General features: G+C 48.2%; 1 protein-coding gene, 1 long non-coding RNA gene and 4 other non-coding genes across 6 annotated transcripts in view; 5 read left to right on the plus strand and 1 right to left on the minus strand.

Annotated features, from left to right (window-relative positions):
* Positions 1-383: 383 nt before the first annotated feature.
* LOC138816356 (uncharacterized) lies at positions 384-9,783 on the plus strand. The gene is made up of 7 exons (XR_011368623.1): positions 384-543; positions 969-1,117; positions 4,179-4,330; positions 6,064-6,141; positions 7,243-7,315; positions 9,305-9,423; positions 9,529-9,783. It is a non-coding gene; the product is annotated as an uncharacterized lncRNA (long non-coding RNA).
* On the plus strand, positions 2,194-2,326 carry LOC138816370 (small nucleolar RNA SNORA71). Its single transcript, XR_011368643.1, has one exon. It is a non-coding gene; the product is annotated as a small nucleolar RNA SNORA71 (small nucleolar RNA).
* LOC138816376 (small nucleolar RNA SNORA71) lies at positions 5,124-5,259 on the plus strand. The gene has a single exon (XR_011368648.1). It is a non-coding gene; the product is annotated as a small nucleolar RNA SNORA71 (small nucleolar RNA).
* LOC138816372 (small nucleolar RNA SNORA71) lies at positions 6,915-7,048 on the plus strand. The gene has a single exon (XR_011368645.1). It is a non-coding gene; the product is annotated as a small nucleolar RNA SNORA71 (small nucleolar RNA).
* On the plus strand, positions 8,364-8,495 carry LOC138816374 (small nucleolar RNA SNORA71). Its single transcript, XR_011368647.1, has one exon. It is a non-coding gene; the product is annotated as a small nucleolar RNA SNORA71 (small nucleolar RNA).
* Positions 9,784-11,528: 1,745 nt separating the features above from the next.
* LOC138816357 (lipopolysaccharide-binding protein-like) overlaps positions 11,529-21,145 on the minus strand; it is a 29,003-nt gene continuing 19,386 nt past the window's right edge. Inside the window, exons 9-15 of the mRNA XM_070006075.1 lie at positions 19,784-19,993; positions 18,432-18,602; positions 16,908-16,975; positions 15,148-15,193; positions 14,154-14,217; positions 13,502-13,578; positions 11,529-11,754 (exon numbers count right to left, since the gene is read on the minus strand). Coding sequence (XP_069862176.1) covers positions 11,722-11,754; positions 13,502-13,578; positions 14,154-14,217; positions 15,148-15,193; positions 16,908-16,975; positions 18,432-18,602; positions 19,784-19,993 — 669 coding nt within the window. The 3' untranslated portion in view covers positions 11,529-11,721. The remainder of the gene's footprint in view (positions 11,755-13,501; positions 13,579-14,153; positions 14,218-15,147; positions 15,194-16,907; positions 16,976-18,431; positions 18,603-19,783; positions 19,994-21,145) is intronic.

Consider the following 21,145-nt stretch of genomic DNA (forward strand, 5'->3'; position numbering starts at 1 on the left):
AAATGGTAAGGCCATCTGTCTGGCCATTGCAAGGGAGAGAGACAGGGACAGAGGGATGGGGGGGGGGGGGAGGGAGAAGGAGAGGGAAGGGGAGGGAAGGAGGGAGAGAGGGGAACATATTCTCCAGACTAGCAACCGATCTTACTGTGGAAGACATTCATATGGATTAGTTAGAAAAATCAGTGGCCAAGAGACAAACAGATAAGCAAAGCAAGTTCAGTAAAGTTTTATCACCAGTTACAGGCTGAAAATGGATGCCAAGTCCTCTGAGCAGAGGTTGACCTCCTCTCCACCAGAGGCACTGCAGGCGCTCCACAAGGGGCTGCACGGTGGATGCGCCGCTCTAGGCTGCAGGCGGCGCTCTCAGCTGCACTTCCGTTAGCACTTCCGCTGGCGCGGAGCGATTTAACCGAGTCCCCGCGTCGTGGCCGCAGTTCCCGGTGTTTCTGTGCCATCCTCGGTCATCGCCGAAATCTCTGAACATCCGCCGTCTTTGCCACCTGCTCGTTCTATCTCTACCATCGCCCAGCGACATCACGTCGGGTGAGTTCACCGCGTGGCGCGTGGCAGCGGCGCTCTCTCCACGTGAGAAACTGAGGCGGGGTGGGCTGGGGGGAAAGACGAGGACGCCCCTGGAGTCGGGGTCGGGCCGATTCGGCTCCGCCAGGGCCTCCTGGGGCTCTCGTGTCCGGAGAAGGGGCCGTGGGTGGGCAGCAGCTGTGCCCGCGGGCGTGGGCCGTGTGGGCCCCGGTCCCACGTGGGCTCCCCTTGGGGCCACTGAGGTTGCCAGCGGAGAACGGGACCGTTGACTCGTGTTCCCACCCCCACGAGCGCTGCGAGTAGTTTGTGGCCGTCTTAGCAGATGTTAAACTTAGGACACCCCAGGAACTCCAGGGGCAGCGTCTGGACCCCTGCGCGCCTGCCTTGGACACTGGCTGAAGCGCCTTCTCCATCTTCTCCCTGCCCAGGCCTGCGGCTATCCTGGAGAACGACGGAAACTCCCTTCAGTTGGAGATGCTGGAACCGCAGCAACCCACACCCCACACCCGTCTTTCTCCCCGGCAGCACTTTAGTCAGCTCCCTCACGGTTCCTTCTGCCCTTGGCAAGGACGCCCAGGTAAGCGGTGATGTTCTAGAGCACTTTGAGATACAGTGGTCTCAGATTGTCGGGTGAGGGGTGAGGAGAAGAGCTCAGCCGGGTCAAGAGACTGGGGGTGCTGGGCGCTGGTGGCTCACACTTGTAATCCTAGGTAATCCTTGTAAACCTAGATCTCAGGGGGCTGAGGTCTGAGGATTGCGGTTCAAAGCCAGCACGTGCAAGTCTGCGAGACTCTTATCTCCTATTAACCACCAGAAAACCGAAGTGGCACTGTGGCTTAAGTGATAGAGAGCTGAGGGACATCACCCCACCACCGACACACATAAAAAGAAACAGAGAGAGAATAAGAGAGTGAGACTGGGGGTCAAATGAGCTTCATTCTCCTGAACTTTACTTTGTGTGAGGAGCAGAAGCTGTAAAAGATTGGGGAGAGTGGAGCTTGATTTTTGTGTCTTGGTTTGAACCTGATGCTTGACTACATGTAGAATACTTACTATATATGAAATGAGTGAAAAACTTTTTTTTTCTCCAGAAACAGATGGTCTTTTTTGTATGTTTTTTTTTTTTTTTTTTTTTGTCAGTCATGGGGCCTGAACTCTGGGCCTGGGTGCTGTCCCTTAGCTCTTCAGCTCAAGGCTACCACTTGAGCCACAGTGCCACTTCTGGCTTTCTCTGTTTATGTGGTACTGAGGAATTGAAGCCATGCATGCAAAGTGAGCACTCTACCACTGAGCCCCTGCATATATTTTCTTGTTAGGACAAAGAATCTTTTTGGGCTGGCACTGGAGTTTGAACTCGGGCCTGAGTGCTGTCCCTTAGCTTTCTCGCTTAAGGCTGGTACTCTACCACTTGAGTCACAGCTGTACTTCTGGCTTTTTACTGTTTAATTGGAGATAAGTGTCACAGACTTTACTGCCCAGGCTGGCTTCCGACCCAGATTTTCAGATCTCAGCCTTCAAAATAGTTAGATAAAGATTCTGCCTGGCAGAATTGAAAGGATGGTTGAAGTAAGCATCCATTCTTGGACTATTAGTGGGCATTAACAGCTAATGTGGGCTTCTCTTCCTGGCTGCCCCACGTTGGTCCTTTTCTGCCCCTGCATTCGAAAGTGATTGTGGGCTGCTGGTGCCCTGGTCATTGATAGTGCAGGGAAAGGAATGCTGAAAGCTTTTCCCCGTGTTTGGAAGGTTCATTCCTGTCCTTACCAAACCCTACAGCTTTCTCACACATCTCCTCCCGCGGGTTAGATCCCTCCCTGAATCTGCCTTTATTGAGTCCTTGTTCCCTGGTCTGGGCAGGTTCCTGTGAGATATGGAAGAGTGCAGAAGCTTGGGTGAGGCCTTCAGAAGTGAATTTGGGTTGGAGTGGAGCCCTGATAGTGACCACTTCCTTCTTCCTCTGGCTTTTCCTGCCATTCACCTTTAGCCACTTCTACCCCCTTCTGCTGTAATCAGACCCTGTAGAACACGTGGCTTTGCTTATTTCCTATCTCCCCCTGGCTCTTGAAAGCAGTGTCTGTGTTTTGTTCTGTTGTAGAACAAGCAGACAAATGAGAAAGAGGGGTGAGAGAGTCTATCTTCTTTTTTTTTTTTTGGTCGGTCCTGGGGCTTGAATCTGGCTGTCCTTCAGCTCTTCACCTCAAGACTAGCATTCTACCACTTGAGCCACAGCACCACTTCCAGCTTTTTCTGTTTATGTGGTGCTGAGGAATGGAACCCAGGGCCTCATGCATGCAAGGCAAGCACTCTACCACTGAGCGGCCACCTTCCCAGCCTCTTAAAGAATTCTTCTGTTTTGGGGGGGGAGGGGGAAATCGGTTGTGGGGCTTGAACTCTGGGGCTAGGTGCTGTCCCTTAGCTCAAGGCTAGTGCTTTACCATTTGAGCTACAGCACCACTTGCGGTTTTCTGGTGGTTTATTGGAGATAAGAGTCTCACAGATTTTCCTGCTCAGACTGGTTTTAAACTGCGATCCTCAGATCTTAGCCTTCTGAGTAACTAGGATTACAGGCATGAGCCACTGGCTCCCAGCAAAGAATTGTTTAACAGATTTATTTATTTATTTTTTTTTTGGGGTCCGGTCGTGGAGCCTGAACTCTGGGCCTGGGTGCTGTCCCTGAGCTCTTCAAGAGCTCAAGGCTAGTGCTCTACCACTTGAGCCACAGCGCCACTTCCGGCTTTTTTCTCTTTGCTTATGTGGTGCTGAGGAATCGAACCCAGGGCCTCAGGCATGCAAGGCAAGCGCTCTACCACTGAGCCACCTTCCCAGCTCTTTTTTTTTTTTTTTTTTTTTGCCAGTTCTGGATTTTGAACTCAGGGCCTGAGCCACTTTGCTCAGTGTTCATGCTGTACCATTTGAGCCACTGCTCCAGCTTTCTTGTTTTTGGGGGGGTGTAGTTAAGTAGATAAGAGTCTTGTCAACTTTATTGCCTGGGCTGGCTTCAAGCTAATAGCCTCAGATAAGTCTCCAGAGTAACTAGGATTACAGGCATGAGCCACTGGGGCTTGACACATGTTCCATTTTTTAAAATCCACTTACGACATTTTATTGGCATATGAAAATTTATTTATTTATTTATTTATTTATTTTTGGGTCCAGTCGTGGGGCCTGAACTCTGGGCCTGGGTGCTGTCCCTCAGCTCTTCAGCTCAAGGCGAGCGCTCTACCACTGAGCCACAGCACCACTTCCAGCTTTTTTCTTTTTGCTTATGTGGTGCTGAGGAATCGAACCCAGGGCCTCAGGCATGCAAGGCAAGCCTGAGCGACCTTCCCAGCCCTGGCATATGAAAATTTATGAGAGTGGTTTTTATTAATTTTCAGGTAGTCATGTTTTGCCCAGGTGATCTCAGATTGTGGTCTTCCTCATCTTCATTTTCTGTGTAGGTGGGATTACAAATGTAAGCCATAGTACTTGACCTAGAAGTGGCCTATTTGTTATCAGTGCGGGCTTCATGTAGACTGTTGGCAGAGATTCCCTTCCAGCTCAGGGGAAGGTGGCATGGGCTGGGCAGCACTGGATACCAGAGGAGTTTGTGGAAGCAGCTCTTACACGGTCTTTCCTTGCCCCATCATCTTCTTCAGGTCCATGGCTGACACTGCCAGACAGACAGCACTCAAAAAATGATATGGCCATAATATAATTTTGAATGCAAGACTCTTAATAGTCAGACAGATAGAAACAAACAGAACAGACAACATCTGAAGGAGTTCCAGACCCTCTCATAGCAGTAGAGGTAAGCTGCCTTCTTTCTTGGTGGTGGTACTAGGATTGAATCTGGTCTGACACCTCCTGCTGGGGGTGTGCTGGGGAGCTCTGGGGCGGTGCCTGTGTCAGCAGTGAGCTGGAGTGGAAGCAGGTAGATATAGCATTGCAGGCATCTTGCTGCCTCTTCTGTTGTTTGTAGGGCTTGAACTCTGGTCCTGGGCACTGTACCTCAGCTCTTCAGCTCAAGGCGAGCGCTCTACCACTTGAGCCACAGCGCCACTTCCCGTTTTAGAGTGGTTTATTGGAGATAAGTCTCTTGGACTTTGCTGCCTGGGCTGGCTTTGAACTGCGATCTTCATATCTCAGCCTCCTGAGTAGCTAGGATTACAGGTGTGAGCCACTGGTGCCCTGCGCTTCTTCCATTGTTCTTGTGCCACCACCTGGCACTATGCCATTTTCTTTCTAGCTGTTCTCTTTGGTTAACATTTACCACAGCACCAAAGGACACAATGGGATGGATGATACAGAAAGACTGAGCAGGGAGGATCCTTGACTCCGACAGTGTCAAGGTCTTGGGTATCAGCCAAGGAAAGCTGACCTGTTCTGAACCTGTGTTATTGTTTGGAATGCAAAGATGCAACAAATGCTTCTGGTTGTCAGGGCCTCTGCTGCTCCTCAGCCTCTCGGCTTTTCTAGTGGATTTGCCGGAAGTACCCCTTCTTTAATTTTTGGCAGTTTTCTGGAGGCTCATGTGGCAAATGGCAGCTGCAGGATCCCTGGGCTTAACTTTGCTTGAGGCACCAGCCTCCCTTCCGTCTATGCCCTGTATTCGAAAGTGATCGTGGGCTGCCTGTGTCCCGGTCATTGGTAGTGCAGGGAGAGGAATGGCTGAAAGACACTCTACCTGTAGAGTTTGGAGGGTTCCCTGTCCCTTCTGAACGCTGGAACTTTTCCACGTTCCTATTCCTCTCCTGCCAGCCTTTGTAGCAGTCCAGAGCTTGCTGGGTTCCCACATGATAATAGATGCCAGAGCACGTCTTTCTCAGCATGGGATCCAGTTTCCCCAAGTAACCAGGGTCTCTCTATACCAAGGGATTGTGGCCGGCATGGAGTTTGGTGCTATCTGTCTGTGAAGGGCTCAGGGCACAGGTTACTCTTGAACTCTAATATTCAAGAATATTGGAAAAGGAATCAGTGAGTAGCACGGTGGCTGAAGGTGTGACATAGGCGAGTACTTCCACAGAGCATCTTCCTGAAGGTGCTTCCTGTGCATTACTAAAGCACTTGCATAGGAGGGTAAGGAGGAAAGGGAAGAGGAAATCCTCAGAGTGCTGGAGGGAGTGGTGCTGGGGTGTGGGAGTGTCACCAAGAGGGATGCATGGGGCTCTGGTAGGAAACGTCACTTCTTGCTTGTTGCTCAGTTTTTGTGCTCTCCTGGTATCTCAGTAACTTCTGTTTCCAGCCTTTCACTCCTCTGCTGTTTGTCCTGGCCTCCTGAGATCCCTTGAGAATGCTGGGTTCTCAGGCTGGCCTGGAAAGGATGATGATGACGCTGGAGGACTAGGGAGGTAGCTTGCCCTGGGATGTGTTCTCAGGCATGGGTCTCGGTTCAGCCTCCAGCACAGGAGGATAAAGAGGATGGGTGGGAAGACATTCTGTAGCCCCTTTCAGCCCCTGCCACCCCTAATTTGCGAGGTGGATTTTAATTGTGGTTGAGTTATGTATGTTGTGAGAGCTGATTGATGTAGCTTCTCTCTTCAGGCTTGTCAGCTGACCTCTGTCCTATGTGCTCAGCAGCCCCATGTCTTTAAGAAGAGCCTAGAGCAGGATGCTTTTAAGGTAAGAAACCTGGGCATTTCTTTAAAGAGCACAATATAAAAGTTCAGGGTCAGAGTTCCCTTAGGTTCTGTATCTCAGCCTCCTGGTCCACAGTGCCAGTTGCACTGGGAGAAAGGCTGCATTTGGCATCAGGCAGTTGCCTGGGCAGCTTGCTCTGGACGTGGTGGGATCCATGGGAATCCTGGAATTCCTGGTCTAGGGAGTCCCCAGGTTTGGCCTTCCCTCTTTTAGGAAGGTGTTACAGCTATAGTTTTCAAGTTCTGGTTCCTGAGCCAAATGCCATCCGTGTCACTTGGGTGTTTTAAAAGTATAGGTCCTCAGGGCTGGGAAGGTAGCTCAGTGGTAGAATGTTTGCCTCGCATGCATGAGCCTTGGGGTTCAATTCCTCTGTACTACATAAGCAAAAAGGCCAGAAGTGGTGCTGTGGCTCAAGTGATAGAGGGCTAGCCTTGAGCTGAAGAGCTGAGGGACAGCGCCCTGGCCCAAAGTTCAGGTCCCATGCTGGACAAATTAATAAATAAATAAAAAGTGCAGGTCCCCGGCCCGTTGTGTGGTGAATGAGAAATTTGAGTCTAGAGCCTACAATGCCCATTAGAGTGCTCTCTGGGTGATTCTTAGCCATGCTAAAGTGGGCAAAGCCCATGTAAGGGAACCTTAGGAAACTGGGCAGCTGCTGCAGTTATGAGCTGTCAGTCTATTGGCTATCTCATGGCCTCATCCTAGTGTGGTTCTTCCCTAAGCCAGAGGCAATGACCTCTCTTCTCAACTGTTACCCCTGTATTCGAAAGTGATTATGGGCTGCCTGTGCCCTGGTCATTGATAGTGCAGGGAGAAGAACTGCTGAAGGCCTTTTCCCCGTGTTTGGAGGGTCTGCTCCATCCCTTCCAAACCCTGGTGCTTTCCTACATGTCTCCCTTCTTACCCAGCCCTGCTTCCTCTCAGGACCCAGCGCTGGGGCATATGGAAGGGGGCTGGAAGCAGGGTTTGGTTTTGCCGAGTTCTTGCATGAGTGGTGAGACTGGAGTGCTGGTCCTCACCACCCACATCTGGAATGCTTATAACCTGCCAGCCTCTGCCAGCTGTGCTCTCTGTCTCTTGTAGGTGGGTTTGTTGGCACAAAGGCTTCATGGGACATGTCCTTCAGATGCAGGGCACCAGACTGTGAAGCCTAGCGGTAAGATTTGTGGAGTGTATGCTGGAATATTTATTGCTCCCTTTTTTTGAGCCCTCTAATTCCATGTTCATGTCTCCTGAGGGACTGGGTGATAAAGTAGGGGGGTGGGGCGAGGTGAACTCGCCCCCATGTGCCTCAGTTGTGCTGTTTTCTGGGAACGGCCCCTCCTGCCCACAGTAACTGCAGAAGAGGAGCCTCCAGACTCCTTCAGTGTTGGTTGCTCCTGAGCCCTCATCCTCCTCCTGGGCACTGGAGGGTCAGCAGTGAGAGGAGGAATGTGAGCTGGGGCACCACAGGCTTTGGGTTTCTTTGAATTTGTCTACTTGACCTGTTCCCAGCCTCTACTTTGTCTGACAAGGTAACTGGAATAGCAGGAATTTTATTGTTTTGTGTTTTTTTGGTAGCAATAGAGATTGAACTCAGGATCTTACTTGCTCGGCAGATGTTGCACCACTTGAGCCATGTCCTCAGCCCATTGTTTTTGTTTTTTGTTTTTGGTGCTGGATCAGGGGCTTGAATTTAGGGCCTTAGCATTTGTGCTCAAGGCTAGTGCTATACCACTTGAGCCATACTTCCAGTTGAGGCATCTTTTGGAGGGTGATTAATTGGAGATAAGACTCCCACTGGCCTTCCTTCCTGGTCTGGCTTCAAACTTTGATCTTCAGATCTCAGCCTCCAAAGTAGGTAGGATTTGTTTAATAGCCAGGCTGGCCTGAATTGTAATCATCCTTGTATTTCCGTGTTGATCGGGATGGGATTATACAAGCTTTTCTGTTTTGATTAGCCTTGACCCATAAACCCATCTCTACCTCCTACATAGCTAGGATTACAGGCTTGAGCCACTTTGCCTGGCTTTGTTTTGTTTCTCCACATTCTCCAGACCTAAAACATTTTTTTAAGGCTGGAAGTCTTGACTGCCATGTGGTGTTTGTAGGATACAATGGCAGCTGCTTGAGACCCTGCTTACCTGTACCGCTCTCCTAACTTGAGTCATTGCCCAGGCCCCTGGCACCAGCCTCCCTTCCTGGCTCTACCTCTGACCCTTCTGTCCTGCATCCGAAAGTGGTCGTGGACTGCCTGTGTCCCGGTCATTGATAGTGCAGGGAAAGGAATGTGGAGAGATGTTTCCCCGTGTTTGGAGGGCTTCCTTGTCCCTTCTGAACCCTGGAGCTTTCCCACACTCTGGTCTTTGCTGAGCTTGTGTGCTTTCTAGCTCTGTGCAGCCTGACTCAACCAGATCTCTGGCTTGTTGGGGTTCACTTTTGTCTTTCTAAGCTAAGCAATCACTTGCTGGACATCAGTCTGTGTGTTTCCACTTGGTCCCTATTCTGAGGAAAATCAGATGGCATCTGGGGCTTTAGTCACAGGCTCTGCTTTATGAAATCTGAAGGAGTGGGGGGTAGTCCACATAGTTAATGCACTATTCAAAGTGGCCTGTGACTTCAGGCTTGCTGCTGTCCTGTTTCCTGAGCGCTGACATAGGCACTGCTTTCTCCATGAGCGACCAGGAAAAATCTCTGGAGAAAGAAACAGGGAAGGCCAGGCACTAGGGCAAAGAGAAGCGAGAGGCTCTGTGATGAGCTGGGCCGAAGGCAGAGCTTGTGTGGTTTGGGAGCTGCTGGGATGGTTGCTTGAGCTTTGGTTGGTGTGCAGTGGAGCCTCCTTGCCCAGCTCCTGGCAGTGGTCCTGGGCTGTCTTCCTGCCCTGATAGTGAACCACTAGAAAGAAAAACCCTCTGACTCTAGAAATAATTTTTCTGATATTTTCTCTTTTTTTTACCCTCTGTCCTTGAGGTTTCTGAAACTTTTTAACAGCTACTAGGGTTTGAACTCAGGGCCTTGTGTTTGCCAGGCAAGTGTGCTACCATTTGGGGAAGGGTGTTTTGCGGTGTGCATAAACTAGAAGCTTAGGACTGCTGGTGAGGCCCTCTGTGATTAGCTTGGGAAGTAACGGTCATGAGAGGCCCAATACTTGTCTGCTTCCTCCTAGGTCTCCCTCTGAGATCCAGAGACTATCAAGGGAGCTGAGTCCTCAGAATCTGAGGCCCCAGAGCCAGAGCCCCTCAAGGAAGTTTGGGTACCAAGTATTGTGCTGACATTCTCATCAAGGTGAGTCACTGACAGGGCTGGACCCACAGCCAGGGCCTATGCAGCTTTGTGCTTATGTAGGTGGATTCCTAAGCCATCAGTCTCATTGACTGCCCTCTCTTGTAGGTTCTCTTGGCGTTGATTGTGGATACCAGGATTTAGAGTGCAGAGAAGGGTCACCACATGAATCAGCTCTTCACTCTGCACAAGAAGCACAGATGTGATACTCTAGCCTGCTAGTCTTGACCACAGTGCCTATGAGGGCTGAAAGCCCCAAGTCTATCTTTCCAGGCCTGGAATGACTAATAAACTCTTTTCCTCTAGATTTATGGCAGCCTTTAATCTTTTGTCACCTGATTCAATAAACTATGTAGATGGCCAGTCTGCCTTTGGAATCAGTAACAAGCCTGTGAGCCCATGGGGCAGGGGCGTAGAAAGACAAGCCAAAGGCTTGAGTTTCTTGGAGGGTGTTGTTTGGTGTGTACAGTTGGAATGACATCGAAGATTGAGGCTCCCTTCAGAATGAGGACATTGTGGAATAAGCCAGTGTCCATGGGATATGGAATGAAATGGCTCTGGTGTCATTAAGGAAGGCCAGGATGTGCCAGGGTGCTGAGACGGTGTTGGATGGAGCAGTCCCTACAAAGTGGGACTTCACTGTTAAAGACAGGGATGGTGGCCAGGCTGGGACTGTAAAGTGCATGACAAACAAACTGAGGCCTTGGTCAGGCTAATCTGTACCATCCATGGGATGATGGGCATCAGGAACTCCACCCTATTTTGCAGAGGGTAGGTCTGCATGGCAGAAGTAGATCACAGGGAAATTGAAACCTTAGGTGGTGTAAGCATTCTCAGGCCAGAACCCTGCCAACTAGCAGCAGAAGTATCCAGAGCCCTTCTCTGTCTTGCCGTGCTTTCAAAGGCCATCCCTCTCAAACATTGAAGGGGCTGCAGGAAGGCATCTGGGGCACTGCTGAAGAAAAGGAGCAGCAAGATGCAGGCTAAGACCAAAGTTCTGTGTGAAGAACCTAGGCCATGCTACCTGGCACCAGGTCAAGTGCTTTGAAGGGTCCTGAAATTATTCATACTGTCCATATCAGTATTTGCCTGAATGGTCAGTATGCTTGCAAATTAATCTGAGAATGGGAAATAAGGTAGTCAGATCTGCCAGGAGACTGTCTCACTGTCTGCAAAGCTCAAGGATTGCTTGTATGCCGGGCCCTCAGCTGAAGGCCACCATACCAATGGTGTGATCCAAAGCAGGAATCAGATCTGGCGGGTGGTGGCTTGTGCCAAGGGGTCACTTCCCAAACCAACTTTGATAGGGCTGAAGAAGACGCTGAGGTGAGCTGCTCACAGGATAGTAGACAGGTACCCAGCAACTGATATTACAAGTCAGATCCCACCAGTGGATACCAGAATGACTAGAACCTACAAATCCTGAGAAGTAAATGTAAGTTAAACATAGACCAATAAGGCCATTGTACCTCAAGTTCTGTGAAAAATGGCCCAAGAGCTGAGAACAGCAGAGCTGTGACTGGAAAAACCATGGTCTTAGGTATGTACTTATGAGTCTCGGTCTATGGCAGAAAGCATTTTGACTGAATTTTGGTATGACCCTTGATAAAGACCATCAAGGAAAAATCTTAAGGCAGATACTCTTGCTTCAACTATTATATTTATGACCAGGTATGAATGTGTTAGTGAATTTTCTAATGAAACAAGGCTTGTTCAAAATTGTTTTCTCTGTGCATTGTTCCTATTAGACTAGAAATTGGCACACTGACCCACTGCCTATTTTTTTTGTATATGAAGTTTTGTTGAAATAAGTGTTGGTGGAATAAATAACATTTGCTGTCTAGAAGCTGTGTGTTTCTGTGGTCCCATCTCCACCAGAAGAGCTCAGGAAGTGGCAGAAGGAGGCTTTGAACCCATTAGTCTGATTCTTGTTCCCTTAACTATGACACTGAGTTGTGCAACTGTGCTGATTCCCATGTTTAGTATCAGGCAGCTCTGAGCTATGGTACATGGCCACTACTTGTGTTTTTCTTTTATAAGAAGTACTAGAATTATAAGGCAGAATGGAACCCAAGTTGTTCTCCCCAGGGTCAATCCAAGAGACTGCACAGGGATGTGAGAAGGACTTTAATAATGGAAGAGAAAGGTTGGGAAGTTGTCTTCAGATAGATGTAAGTCCTTCTGTCCTTCTGGGGACCTTTCCTGTGAGAGGAGGCAGAATGGCTGAAGCCTGGGTCAAACGAGCAGGTCCAGCTGTAATGTTTGTCTATTCTTCCAGTCACAGATAGTCTTGTGTTCAGCCTAATTGATATCAGCCCCTAAAAGCAAGAAATTCTATAGAGAACAAAAAGGATAGTCAAGAAAGGTCATTTAGCAGGGCACCGATGACTCGTGCCTGTAATCCTAGCTACTCAGGAGGCTGAGATCTGAGGATCATGGCTCAAAGGCAGCCCAGGCAGGAAAGTCTCTGAGACTTATCTCCAATTAACTGCATGTGGCACTGTGGCTCAAAGTGATAGAGCACTAGCCTTGAGTGAAAAGCGCTCAGGGACAGTGCCCAGTCTGAGTTCAAACCCCGCAACCAGCCAAAAATTAAAAACGAAGAAATTTAACTTGCTTCCTATAAAGGAAGTCTGCTGGCAGGGCCAAGTTTTTGGAGTTAGTTAGGCCAATGCAAAAACCAAGCCTTTCGGCCTTGAAAGTCTTACTAATACACTGTCCCTCTCAGCTCCCTGCCTCCTGAGCTATTGCTTTCCAGAAGACATCCGTATATGTCATATTCCTCTTCTCTCCAGGAGAACAAAACACCTAAGGGCTGCCTGAGATATTCATTTTATGACATGGCTGTATAGCACTTTTTTCGAGTAAGAACACATCATGAACAATGAAGGTGGCTAACTGGTGCCTCTGGATGTGGATTAAGAAGTGCCCTGTTGATGTGGGTTTTTTGTTTTTGTTTGGTGCCGGTCCTAGGGCTTGGGTGCTGTCTCTGAGCTTTTTTGCTCAAAGCTAGCACTCTACCACTTGAACCACAGCTCCACTAGTGGCTTTTATTAATAATTGAAGATAAGAGTCTCACAGATTTTCCTGCCTGCTCTAGCTTCAAATCTGGATCCTCAAATCTCAGCCTCCTGAGTAAGTGTGAACCAGTGGCACCCAGCTCACTATTGTTGTTTACACCTCTGCCCCATGGAGAAGGCTCCATTTTCCTTTAAGACCATCTAGGGTGGGAAGGCTGGCCAGTGGCCTAGGGGAATCATAACCAACCAGTAAGCTTCTAGGACCCTCATCCACCCAGAACTGGGACATCTGATCTGACTCTTTTTTCTTTTCTTTTTTTTTCAGTTACAGGACTTGAACTCAGGACCTGAGTGCTATCCCTGAGCTCTTTTTTTTTTTTTTTGGTCGGTCGTGGGGCTTGAACTCTGGGCCTGAGCGCTGTCCCTCAGCTCTTCAGCTCAAGGCTAGCGCTTTACCACTTGAGCTACAGCGCCACTTCTGGTTTTCTAGTGGTTTATTGGATATAAGAGTTTCACAGACTTTCCTGCCTGGGCTGGCCTTGAACCTCGATCCTCAGATCTCAGCCTTCTGAGTAGCTAGGATTACAGGTGTGAGCCACGGGCACCCGGCTTCCCTGAGCTCTTTTGTGCTAGCGTTCTACCACTTTGAGCCACAGTGCCACTTCTTGTTTTGTGGTAGTTAATTGGAGTTAGGAGTCTCATTGACTTTTCTGTCCAGGCTGGCTTTGAACCGTGATCCTCAGATCTTATCCTCTTGAATAGCTAGGATTACAGGCATTAGCTACTAGCTCCTGGCTTGATATGGCCGTTTGAGCATTCTACACACATGGCTAACACATCGCTAACACGTATCTTGCATGTGTCAGGTACCCAGCACCTGCACTAGATTGTTGGGAATGGAGCTACTCTACAGATGTCAAGATTGGTACCTGCTATTGATGCTCTCAAGTTGAAAACAATGATTTGCCTATCTTTAAAAATGAGGCCTAGGATGTGTGGGAGTCGGGTTTCCCCCAGCTTCACCACAGGTCTATGTCCCTTGACACAGTCCCATTTCTTACCTTGTGAACCTGGAGATCCATGTTCTTGAGGAAAGTGTCTCTTGGAAGAGGGAGTGGCAAACCCTCTTCAAGCTTTGCTGAAAGATGGACAGCAGAGAGGTGAGCTAGTGCGCTGGGCACCCCAGGAAGTGTGAAAACAGATCACAACCTTGGGGTCAGTGCTAGCATTCAGGGGACATGTAGGCAAAGACTGGGGAAGGCAGCTTCTTCAGGGTGGACCACCATGGACAGCCCATCCAAGCGTCCCCCGCCACCCAAAGTGATGGGGCCAGCACACTGGTCCTCATTCCTGAGGTTCACCTCCTTCCCTTCTGTTTCTTTGCCAGGCCACTCTTGCTGTTTTTAGCTCCGGGGTGTAAAAGGCTAAGAAGAGACCAGTTGGAGAGATATGGGGAGGGCTGCTGATTCTCAGGCAGCCCTTGTCCAAGTTTACCTCCAACAAGGTCATATAGCAAGGTCACCTTGCTTGACCTAGCAAGTCTCCGACAGTTTCCTCTTCCATGTTCTACCTTCTCACCTTCTGATACCCAGCTTGCCCCCTCCTTCCTGATTTCTTAGTCCACAATCAGTGCCTCTTCCCAGCTCCTATCCTTCATAGAGGACCCTGGAATCTTATGGAAAGAGTGGATCTTAGTTTTGGAGCTATTCTTACCATTGAGGGAGGGATATATAGTGTTGAGTGCATAGTAATTCAAGATTGCATTCATCAACGGCATCTAGAGCATAGGAGGGGCCAGAGCAAAAAGACCAAGACAGGAATGAGATAGTCAATGGAGGAACATCTGACCCAACCTCTGGATCATTGACCTGTCATAACCCCTACCATACTTCTAAAGCCAGACCCCCACGTCTCATCACTCTCCCTAAATGTAAGCTCATTTGATGGTACGCCATGGAGCTTGAACTCAGGGCCTAGGCACTGTCCCTGAGGTGCTTTTGCTCAAGGCTAGCACTCTTATCACTGGAGACACAGCTTCACTTTATCTTTTTTTTTTTGCCAGTCCCAGGGCTTAAACTCCAGGCCCTGGCACTGTCCCTAAGCTTTTTGCTCATCGCTAGTGCTCTACCACTTAAGCCACAGCACCAATTCTGGCTTTTTCTGTGTATGTGGTTCTGAGGAATCGAACCCAGGGCTTCATGCATGCAAGGCAAACACTCTACCACTAAGCCACTTTCCCAGCAGTTTCATCTTTTTTGTTGTTTGTTTTCATGGAAATAAAAGTCACATAGACTTTCCTTCCCAGAGTGACTTTGAACTGCAATCCTTAGATCTTAGGCTCCTACATAGCTAGGATTACAGGCATGAGCTATGGGTGCCCAGCTATATGAGATATTTTGTCATCATGTCTTGCTTAACTCATTGTCTACCTATTACAGCTACTACTTGAGATAGATGCTATTACAATTTGAGGAACTAATGTTCAGGAAGGTAAGTGACTTGCTCATGGTCCCACAAGCAAGTAGCAAGGCTGGTATCTTGTTCCAAAGCTCAGGCCCTCTGAGCTGTGCCCTCTTCAGCCTTTAGAGCCCCTCATTCAGCAATAGCTTTCAGATCTGGGTGTCCTATCTAGGACCTTGGCATATATCCTGGGGCCCATGAAACTGCTAGGCAAAGACATTCAGGAGGTACTGAGAAAATAACTCACATTGATGTAACTGACACTGGAGTGGTTCAGTTCCAGTTCCAGTTTGCTGCATGGAGAAAGAAAGAAGCATGTGTGAAGAGTAAAATTTGAGCAGGACACCCATGGCTCACTCCTGTAATTCCAACCACTCAGGAGGCTGAGATCTGAGGATTATGGTTCAAGGCCAGCCAGGGCAGGGAAGTCTATGAGACTCTTATATCCAATTAGCACCAAAAAGCTGGAAGAGAAACTATGGCTCATGTGATAAAGTACCAGGCTTCAGTGAAAATGCTAAGGGACAGTCTCCAGGCAATGAGTTCAAGTTCTGCTACACACAAAAAGGTAAAGTGTTCTGAGTAATCATCCAAAAGAAATTATGATGGTATAAATACTAAGTAGGAAGAAAGAATGCACTGTTTCCATTTACATAAGAAATGTGTGTGTGTGTGTGTGTGTGTGTGTGTGTGTGTGTGTGTGTGTGTGTGTGTGTGTGTGTGTGTGTGTGTGTGTGTGTGTGTGTGTGTGTGTGTGTGTGCGTGTATGTGCACCCGCTTAGGGCTAGCACTCTACCACTGAACCACACACAGCTCCTCTTTCAGCATGTTGGCAGTTATTGGAAAGTCTCATGGAAGCCGGGAACTGGTGGCTCATGCCTGTAATCCTAGCTTCTCAGGAGGCTGAGACCTGAGGATTGCAGTTCAAAGCTAGCCTGGGCAGGGAAGTCCATGAGATTCTTATCTCCAATAAATCACTCAGAAAAAGTGGCACTGTGGTGCAGGTAGTAGAGTACTAGCCCAGAGAGGCCCAAGGACAGAGTTCGGGCCCTGAGTTCAAGCCCTAGGACCAGTAAAACAACAAAACAAAAAACAGCCCTGTGGACCTTCCTGCACTTGCTAGCTTCAAACCTCAGATCTCAGCCTCCTGAGTAGCTAGGATCACAGGCATGAGCCAGTGGCACTTGTCAAAAGAAGTACATTTTTGTTTTTGTTTTTGGGTTCAGTTGTGGGGCCTGAACTCTGGGCCTGGGCGCTGTCCCTCAGCTCTTCAGCTCAAGGCTAGCGCTCTACCACTTGAGCCACAGCACCACTTCCGGCTTTTTTCTTTATGCTTATGTGGTGTCGAGGAATCGAACCCAGGGCCTCATGCATGCAAGGCAAGAGCTCTACCACTGAGCCACATTCCCAGCCCGAGAAGTGCATTGTTGTTTTATTTTATTTTATTTTTTTGGGGTCCAGTTGTGGGGCCTGAACTCTGGGCCTGGGCGCTGTCCCTCAGCTCTTCAGCTCAAGACTAGCGCTCTACCACTTGAGCCACAGCGCCACTTCCGGCTTTTTTCTTTTTTTGCTTATGTGGTGCTGAGGAATCGAACCCAGTACCTCAGGCATGCAAGGCAAGTGCTCTATCACTGAGCCACCTTCCCAGGCCAAGATGTGCATTTTTGTTTTGTTTTGTTTTTTTTTTTTGGGTCCGGTCGTGGGGCCTGAGCTCTGGGCCTGGGCGCTGTCCCTCAGCTCTTCAGCTCAAGGCTAGGGCTCTACCACTTGAGCTACAGTGCCACTTCCGGCTTTTTTTCTTATGTGGTGCTGAGGAATCGAACCCAGGGCCTCAGGCATGCAAGGCAAGCGCTCTACCACTGAGCCAACTTCCCAGCCCCAAGATGTGCATTTTTGAAAGACTGGTGTTTTCCAGAGACATCTAGTGAGCTAGACTGATGGCTCTGGCCACCGCTGTGATATATTCTTCCTTCTCCCCACACCTCCACCCTGCCCATTGTCCCTTACCTTGCTTCAGTCACTGAACCAACGATCCTACTGGAGTTCATGCTTATGCTGATGGAGACATTAGTTTTCTAGAAAAGCAAAGCCCACTTTAGCATTCCATTGGCTCCTGATTCAGGAGACAAATCTATAGCCATTGGAAACCCAGGTCCTATGGCTACATGGACAAAGGCTCCCCAGGATTACAGATGGAGGGTGTGGGGAGTGGGGATCCACAACTGAGAACAGGAAAGCTGAGTTATGAACTCTCCATGTTAGTGGAAGAAGTGAGACCACACTAAGTACTGGTAACTTGTGAGTGAGGGAGTCTTCCATTGGTGACATGACTAAGTGCTTTAGAGAAGGCGATGAAGAGACCAAAGGATACTCAAGAAGCCCTGAGGCCCTGTAGAAGTAGACACCACCAACTGACATCCTTGAGGGGGAGGACTGCCCTCTTACTGAGTGTTGTGAAATCTGGAGGTCCATGGGCACTGGACTTTGTTTTGCCTGAATCCACTTCTCACCAGGAGGTGAGCTCCCGCCTGTAATACCTGGTGAGTATGTATGTGTCAGTATCCTAAAACACTTCCATTTATAACTCATTTGAAGCTGGATTGTAGTGGCTCATGCCTGTATTCCTAGCTACTCAGGAGACAGAGACCTAAGGATCATGGTTTGAAGCGAGCCAGGACAGAAAAGTCTGTGAGACTCTTATCTCCAATTAAACAGTTAAAAAGAAATAGAGGTATGGCTCAAGTGGTAGAGCACCAGCCTTGAGTAGAAATAGCCAAGCAAGAACACAAGGCCATGAGTTCATCCCCCAGTAGGCACTGCCCTCTCCCAAATATAGGGAAGTATGTCTTTCAACTTTCTTTTTTTGAGATTGTGTTGGTTACTCAGGGCCCCTTGAACCACCATATGAATTTTAGGAACAGCTTTCAGGAAAAAAAAAAAATTAGCTGATATTTTGACAAGGATTGTAAAAAAAAAAATCTAGCTGATATTTTGACAAGGATTGAATTTGTAAATCAATTTAGAGAGTACTGCCAAGTACTTAAATGTTCTTTAAATAGGATAATTTGATCATTTTTATTTATAATTTAAATAGGATGATATTTAACTTTTTTAATGTAGAGTAAATAAAACAAACCAATAAAAAAGTTAAAACATTTCAACTGAGTGAACATGCTAGCTAGTGAGTGAAAGTGTCAAGAAGAAGAAGAAGAAAGAAGGAGGAAGAGGAGGAGGAGGGGAAGAGGAAAAGGAAGAGGAGGAGGGGAGGAGGAAGAGAAGGAGGAGGAATCATTAAAGAATAAAGTAGATGACTAAGAAGTGTCTTGTGACTCAGATGGTACATGACTTGTTACATGATAGCACATGAACTCTGCCTGCAGGAAGCCTGGCTGTACAGTCTGGAAGGTAGAAACCACTGAAGCAGAAACAGCCTTTCCATATCTATTGGTGAGGTCATCATCTGTCAGCCAAGGGAGAACCTTTTACCCACGGTGACCATGCCCTTTGCTTCCTGACCAAGGCTACACTTACCACCCTGAACTGGAAGAGTGGCTTGCGTTCAGTGGAGTTGGGCAGGAGGGCAACGGCTTGAATGTTCATGACAGGTGTGAGGGTCACGTTCCCAGGGGTGAACATCAGGAGTGGTTCTGATTCTGGTGATGCCTCAAGCTCGACCTGCATATTACGGTGCAACTTGGACAGCTGGAGTAAGAGGAGAGACCAAGAGAAAAACAGAGGGACCTTAATAGTATCTGGGAAGGCCAGATGGAATTAAATTCTATTTTTCTTTTTCTTTTTTTTTTTCAGTCCTGGGGCTTAAACTCAGGCCTGGGCACTGTCCCTGAGTTCTTTCGCTCAAGGCTAACACAGTACCACATGCCACTTCCGGCCTTTTCTGTTTATGTGGTTCTGAGGAATTGAACCCAGGACTTCATGCATGCTAGGAAAGCCCTCTACCACTAAGCCACATTCCCAGCCCTGAGTTGTATTTTTCAGAGCTCCTTTCCAACAAAGAACTATCTTGGTTGGATGAAACACTCAGTAGATGGCTTGAATAGAAGTAGATGGCCACCATACTGCCTTCCAGTGCTACCACTAAGCCACATTCCAAGCCCTGAGTTGTATTTTTCAGAGCTCCTTTCCAACAGAGAACTATCTTGGTTGGATGAAACACCCAGTAGATGGCTTGAATAGGAGCAGATGGCCACCACACTGCCTTCCAGTGCTACCTTGTCTTGTCTAGAAGGCAAGTTTGGGACTGTAGCTTAACTGCTCTTTCCTACTCTCTCACCTCCCCCATCACTTTCCAGCATGGCCTTTAAATAAACATTTTAAAAAAGTGGGTGATTATCAGCTTAGCTGCAAATTGTTAGCCAGCCTAAGGTGCCCATGCATGTCTAAAAGGGCCTTTGTGCTAGTTGTTTTATCTCCTTCCTGAGCAACCCAGCAGGCAGGGCAGTTGCCAGTAAACAGATGAGGAAAATAAGGCTCAGTAAGGTTGAGTTCCAAAGCAGGAAATGGCAAACCTCAGATTCAAGTGCAGGCCATCCAAATCCTCATGCTGCATGTGTACTACGATTTAAACTCAGGGCCTAGAGGCTGTCAGTAAGCTTTATCACTCAAGGCTGGTGCTTTATCACTTGAGCTACAGCTCCACTTTGGGCTTTCTGCTGGTTAATTGGAAATAAGATTCTCATGGACTTTCCTGCCTGTACTGGCTTTGAACTTCAATGCTCAGATCTCAGCCTCCTGGATATCTGAGATTAATCCACCATCACCTCGCTTTTCCTCTACCAATGTAATATTAAAACTCTACCTACAGCTCATCTATGTCCAAACATGGTCCCGGGATCTGGCCCAGCTCGAGGAGCCTGAGTTCTCACCTGAGGAACCAGAGCCTGGAGCATGTTGGTGTTGAGTTGCATTGGAAGGTTTAGGGGTCCCTGAAGCAGGGGAAGTAGGAAGTTGCTGGAATAGCAGAGCAGCATTGTCGTCAGAGGGGTGGATCCTGAGTTCATACAGTTTGGCTTCCCATTCTGCTTTCGCCATTTTTTTGCCGAGTCCTTGGCAGCCAGTGTTCTCAGTCTCTTCAGCTGTCAGTGAAGGTAGTCACACTTAACCTCACTGGATGCATGGGTAGAGTGCTTAGGGCTGTTAGTGTTATTTGTTATTTCTTTAGGTGGTGACTAGAGCTGATCATCCTATATAATCTGGACTTATCTTAACCTTCTGCCCCTTCCCAGGTGCCAGGACTATGCTGAAGCCTCAGATCTCCACACTTGTTCCTTCTTCTTCTCTTCATAGGCTTCCTGAAAATTATCCTAATGACTCTTCCAGCTCTAATGTTGTCTTGTCATCTAGGAGGACCTTGCATGACACAGCCTCATAGCCTTTCGTTTAACTATGCTAATGGGCAGCAGACTCCCAACCCCTCCTTCCTTTTTAAAAATTTATTTATTTTAATCTTAGGGGCTTTTTTGGTCGTGGGGCCTGAACTCTGGGCCTGGGCGCTGTCCCTCAGCTCTTCAGCTCAAGGCTAGCATTCTACCACTTGACCACAGCACCACTACTGGCTTTTTCTGCTTATGTGGTACTGAGGAATCGAACCCAGGGCCTCATGCATGCTAGGTAAGCACTCTACCACTGAGCCACTTTCCCAGCCCCTAGTCTAATTTTTTTTTTAATATATGACAGTAGTAGGGCTTAAACTCAAGGCCTCTCACTTTTTGCTTGGCATTTTTACTCATGGCTGGTTCTTTCTATTTTGGGCTTTTTGCTGGTTACTTGGAGATAAGAGTCTTGGATTTGCCTGTCCAGGCTGGCTTTAAATTGTGATCCTCAGATCTCAGCCTCTTGAATAGCTAGGATTACAGGTGTGAGCCACTGGTATCTTCCCCCTTCCCCAGCTTAAATTTTTTTTCCAGTAAGAGAATTAACCCCAGAGCCTTGAACATGCTAGATAAGCACTCCATCCCTTGGTACTCTCTCAAGCACTTTTGTTTGTATTTTATTCTTGAGATAGAGTCTCATTAACTGCCTAGGTTGGTCTTAAACTCTTAATCTTTCTGTTTCTGTCTCCTAAATAGCTGATACTTCAGGTGTACACTTCTCCAACAAGCTACACCAAGCTCTTTACAGAGAACAGCCCATTGACTCCCTAGCAAAAGGCACCATTAGGATTCATAGGGAAACTGGGGCATGGTTTGGGTTCGAATCTATGTTTGACAGGCTGCCAGTTCTACCTT

This window comes from Dipodomys merriami, unplaced genomic scaffold (assembly GCF_024711535.1).
Source record: "Dipodomys merriami isolate MVZ:Mamm:240054 unplaced genomic scaffold, mDipMer1.0.p SCAF_692, whole genome shotgun sequence".
NCBI lineage: Eukaryota > Metazoa > Chordata > Mammalia > Rodentia > Heteromyidae > Dipodomys > Dipodomys merriami.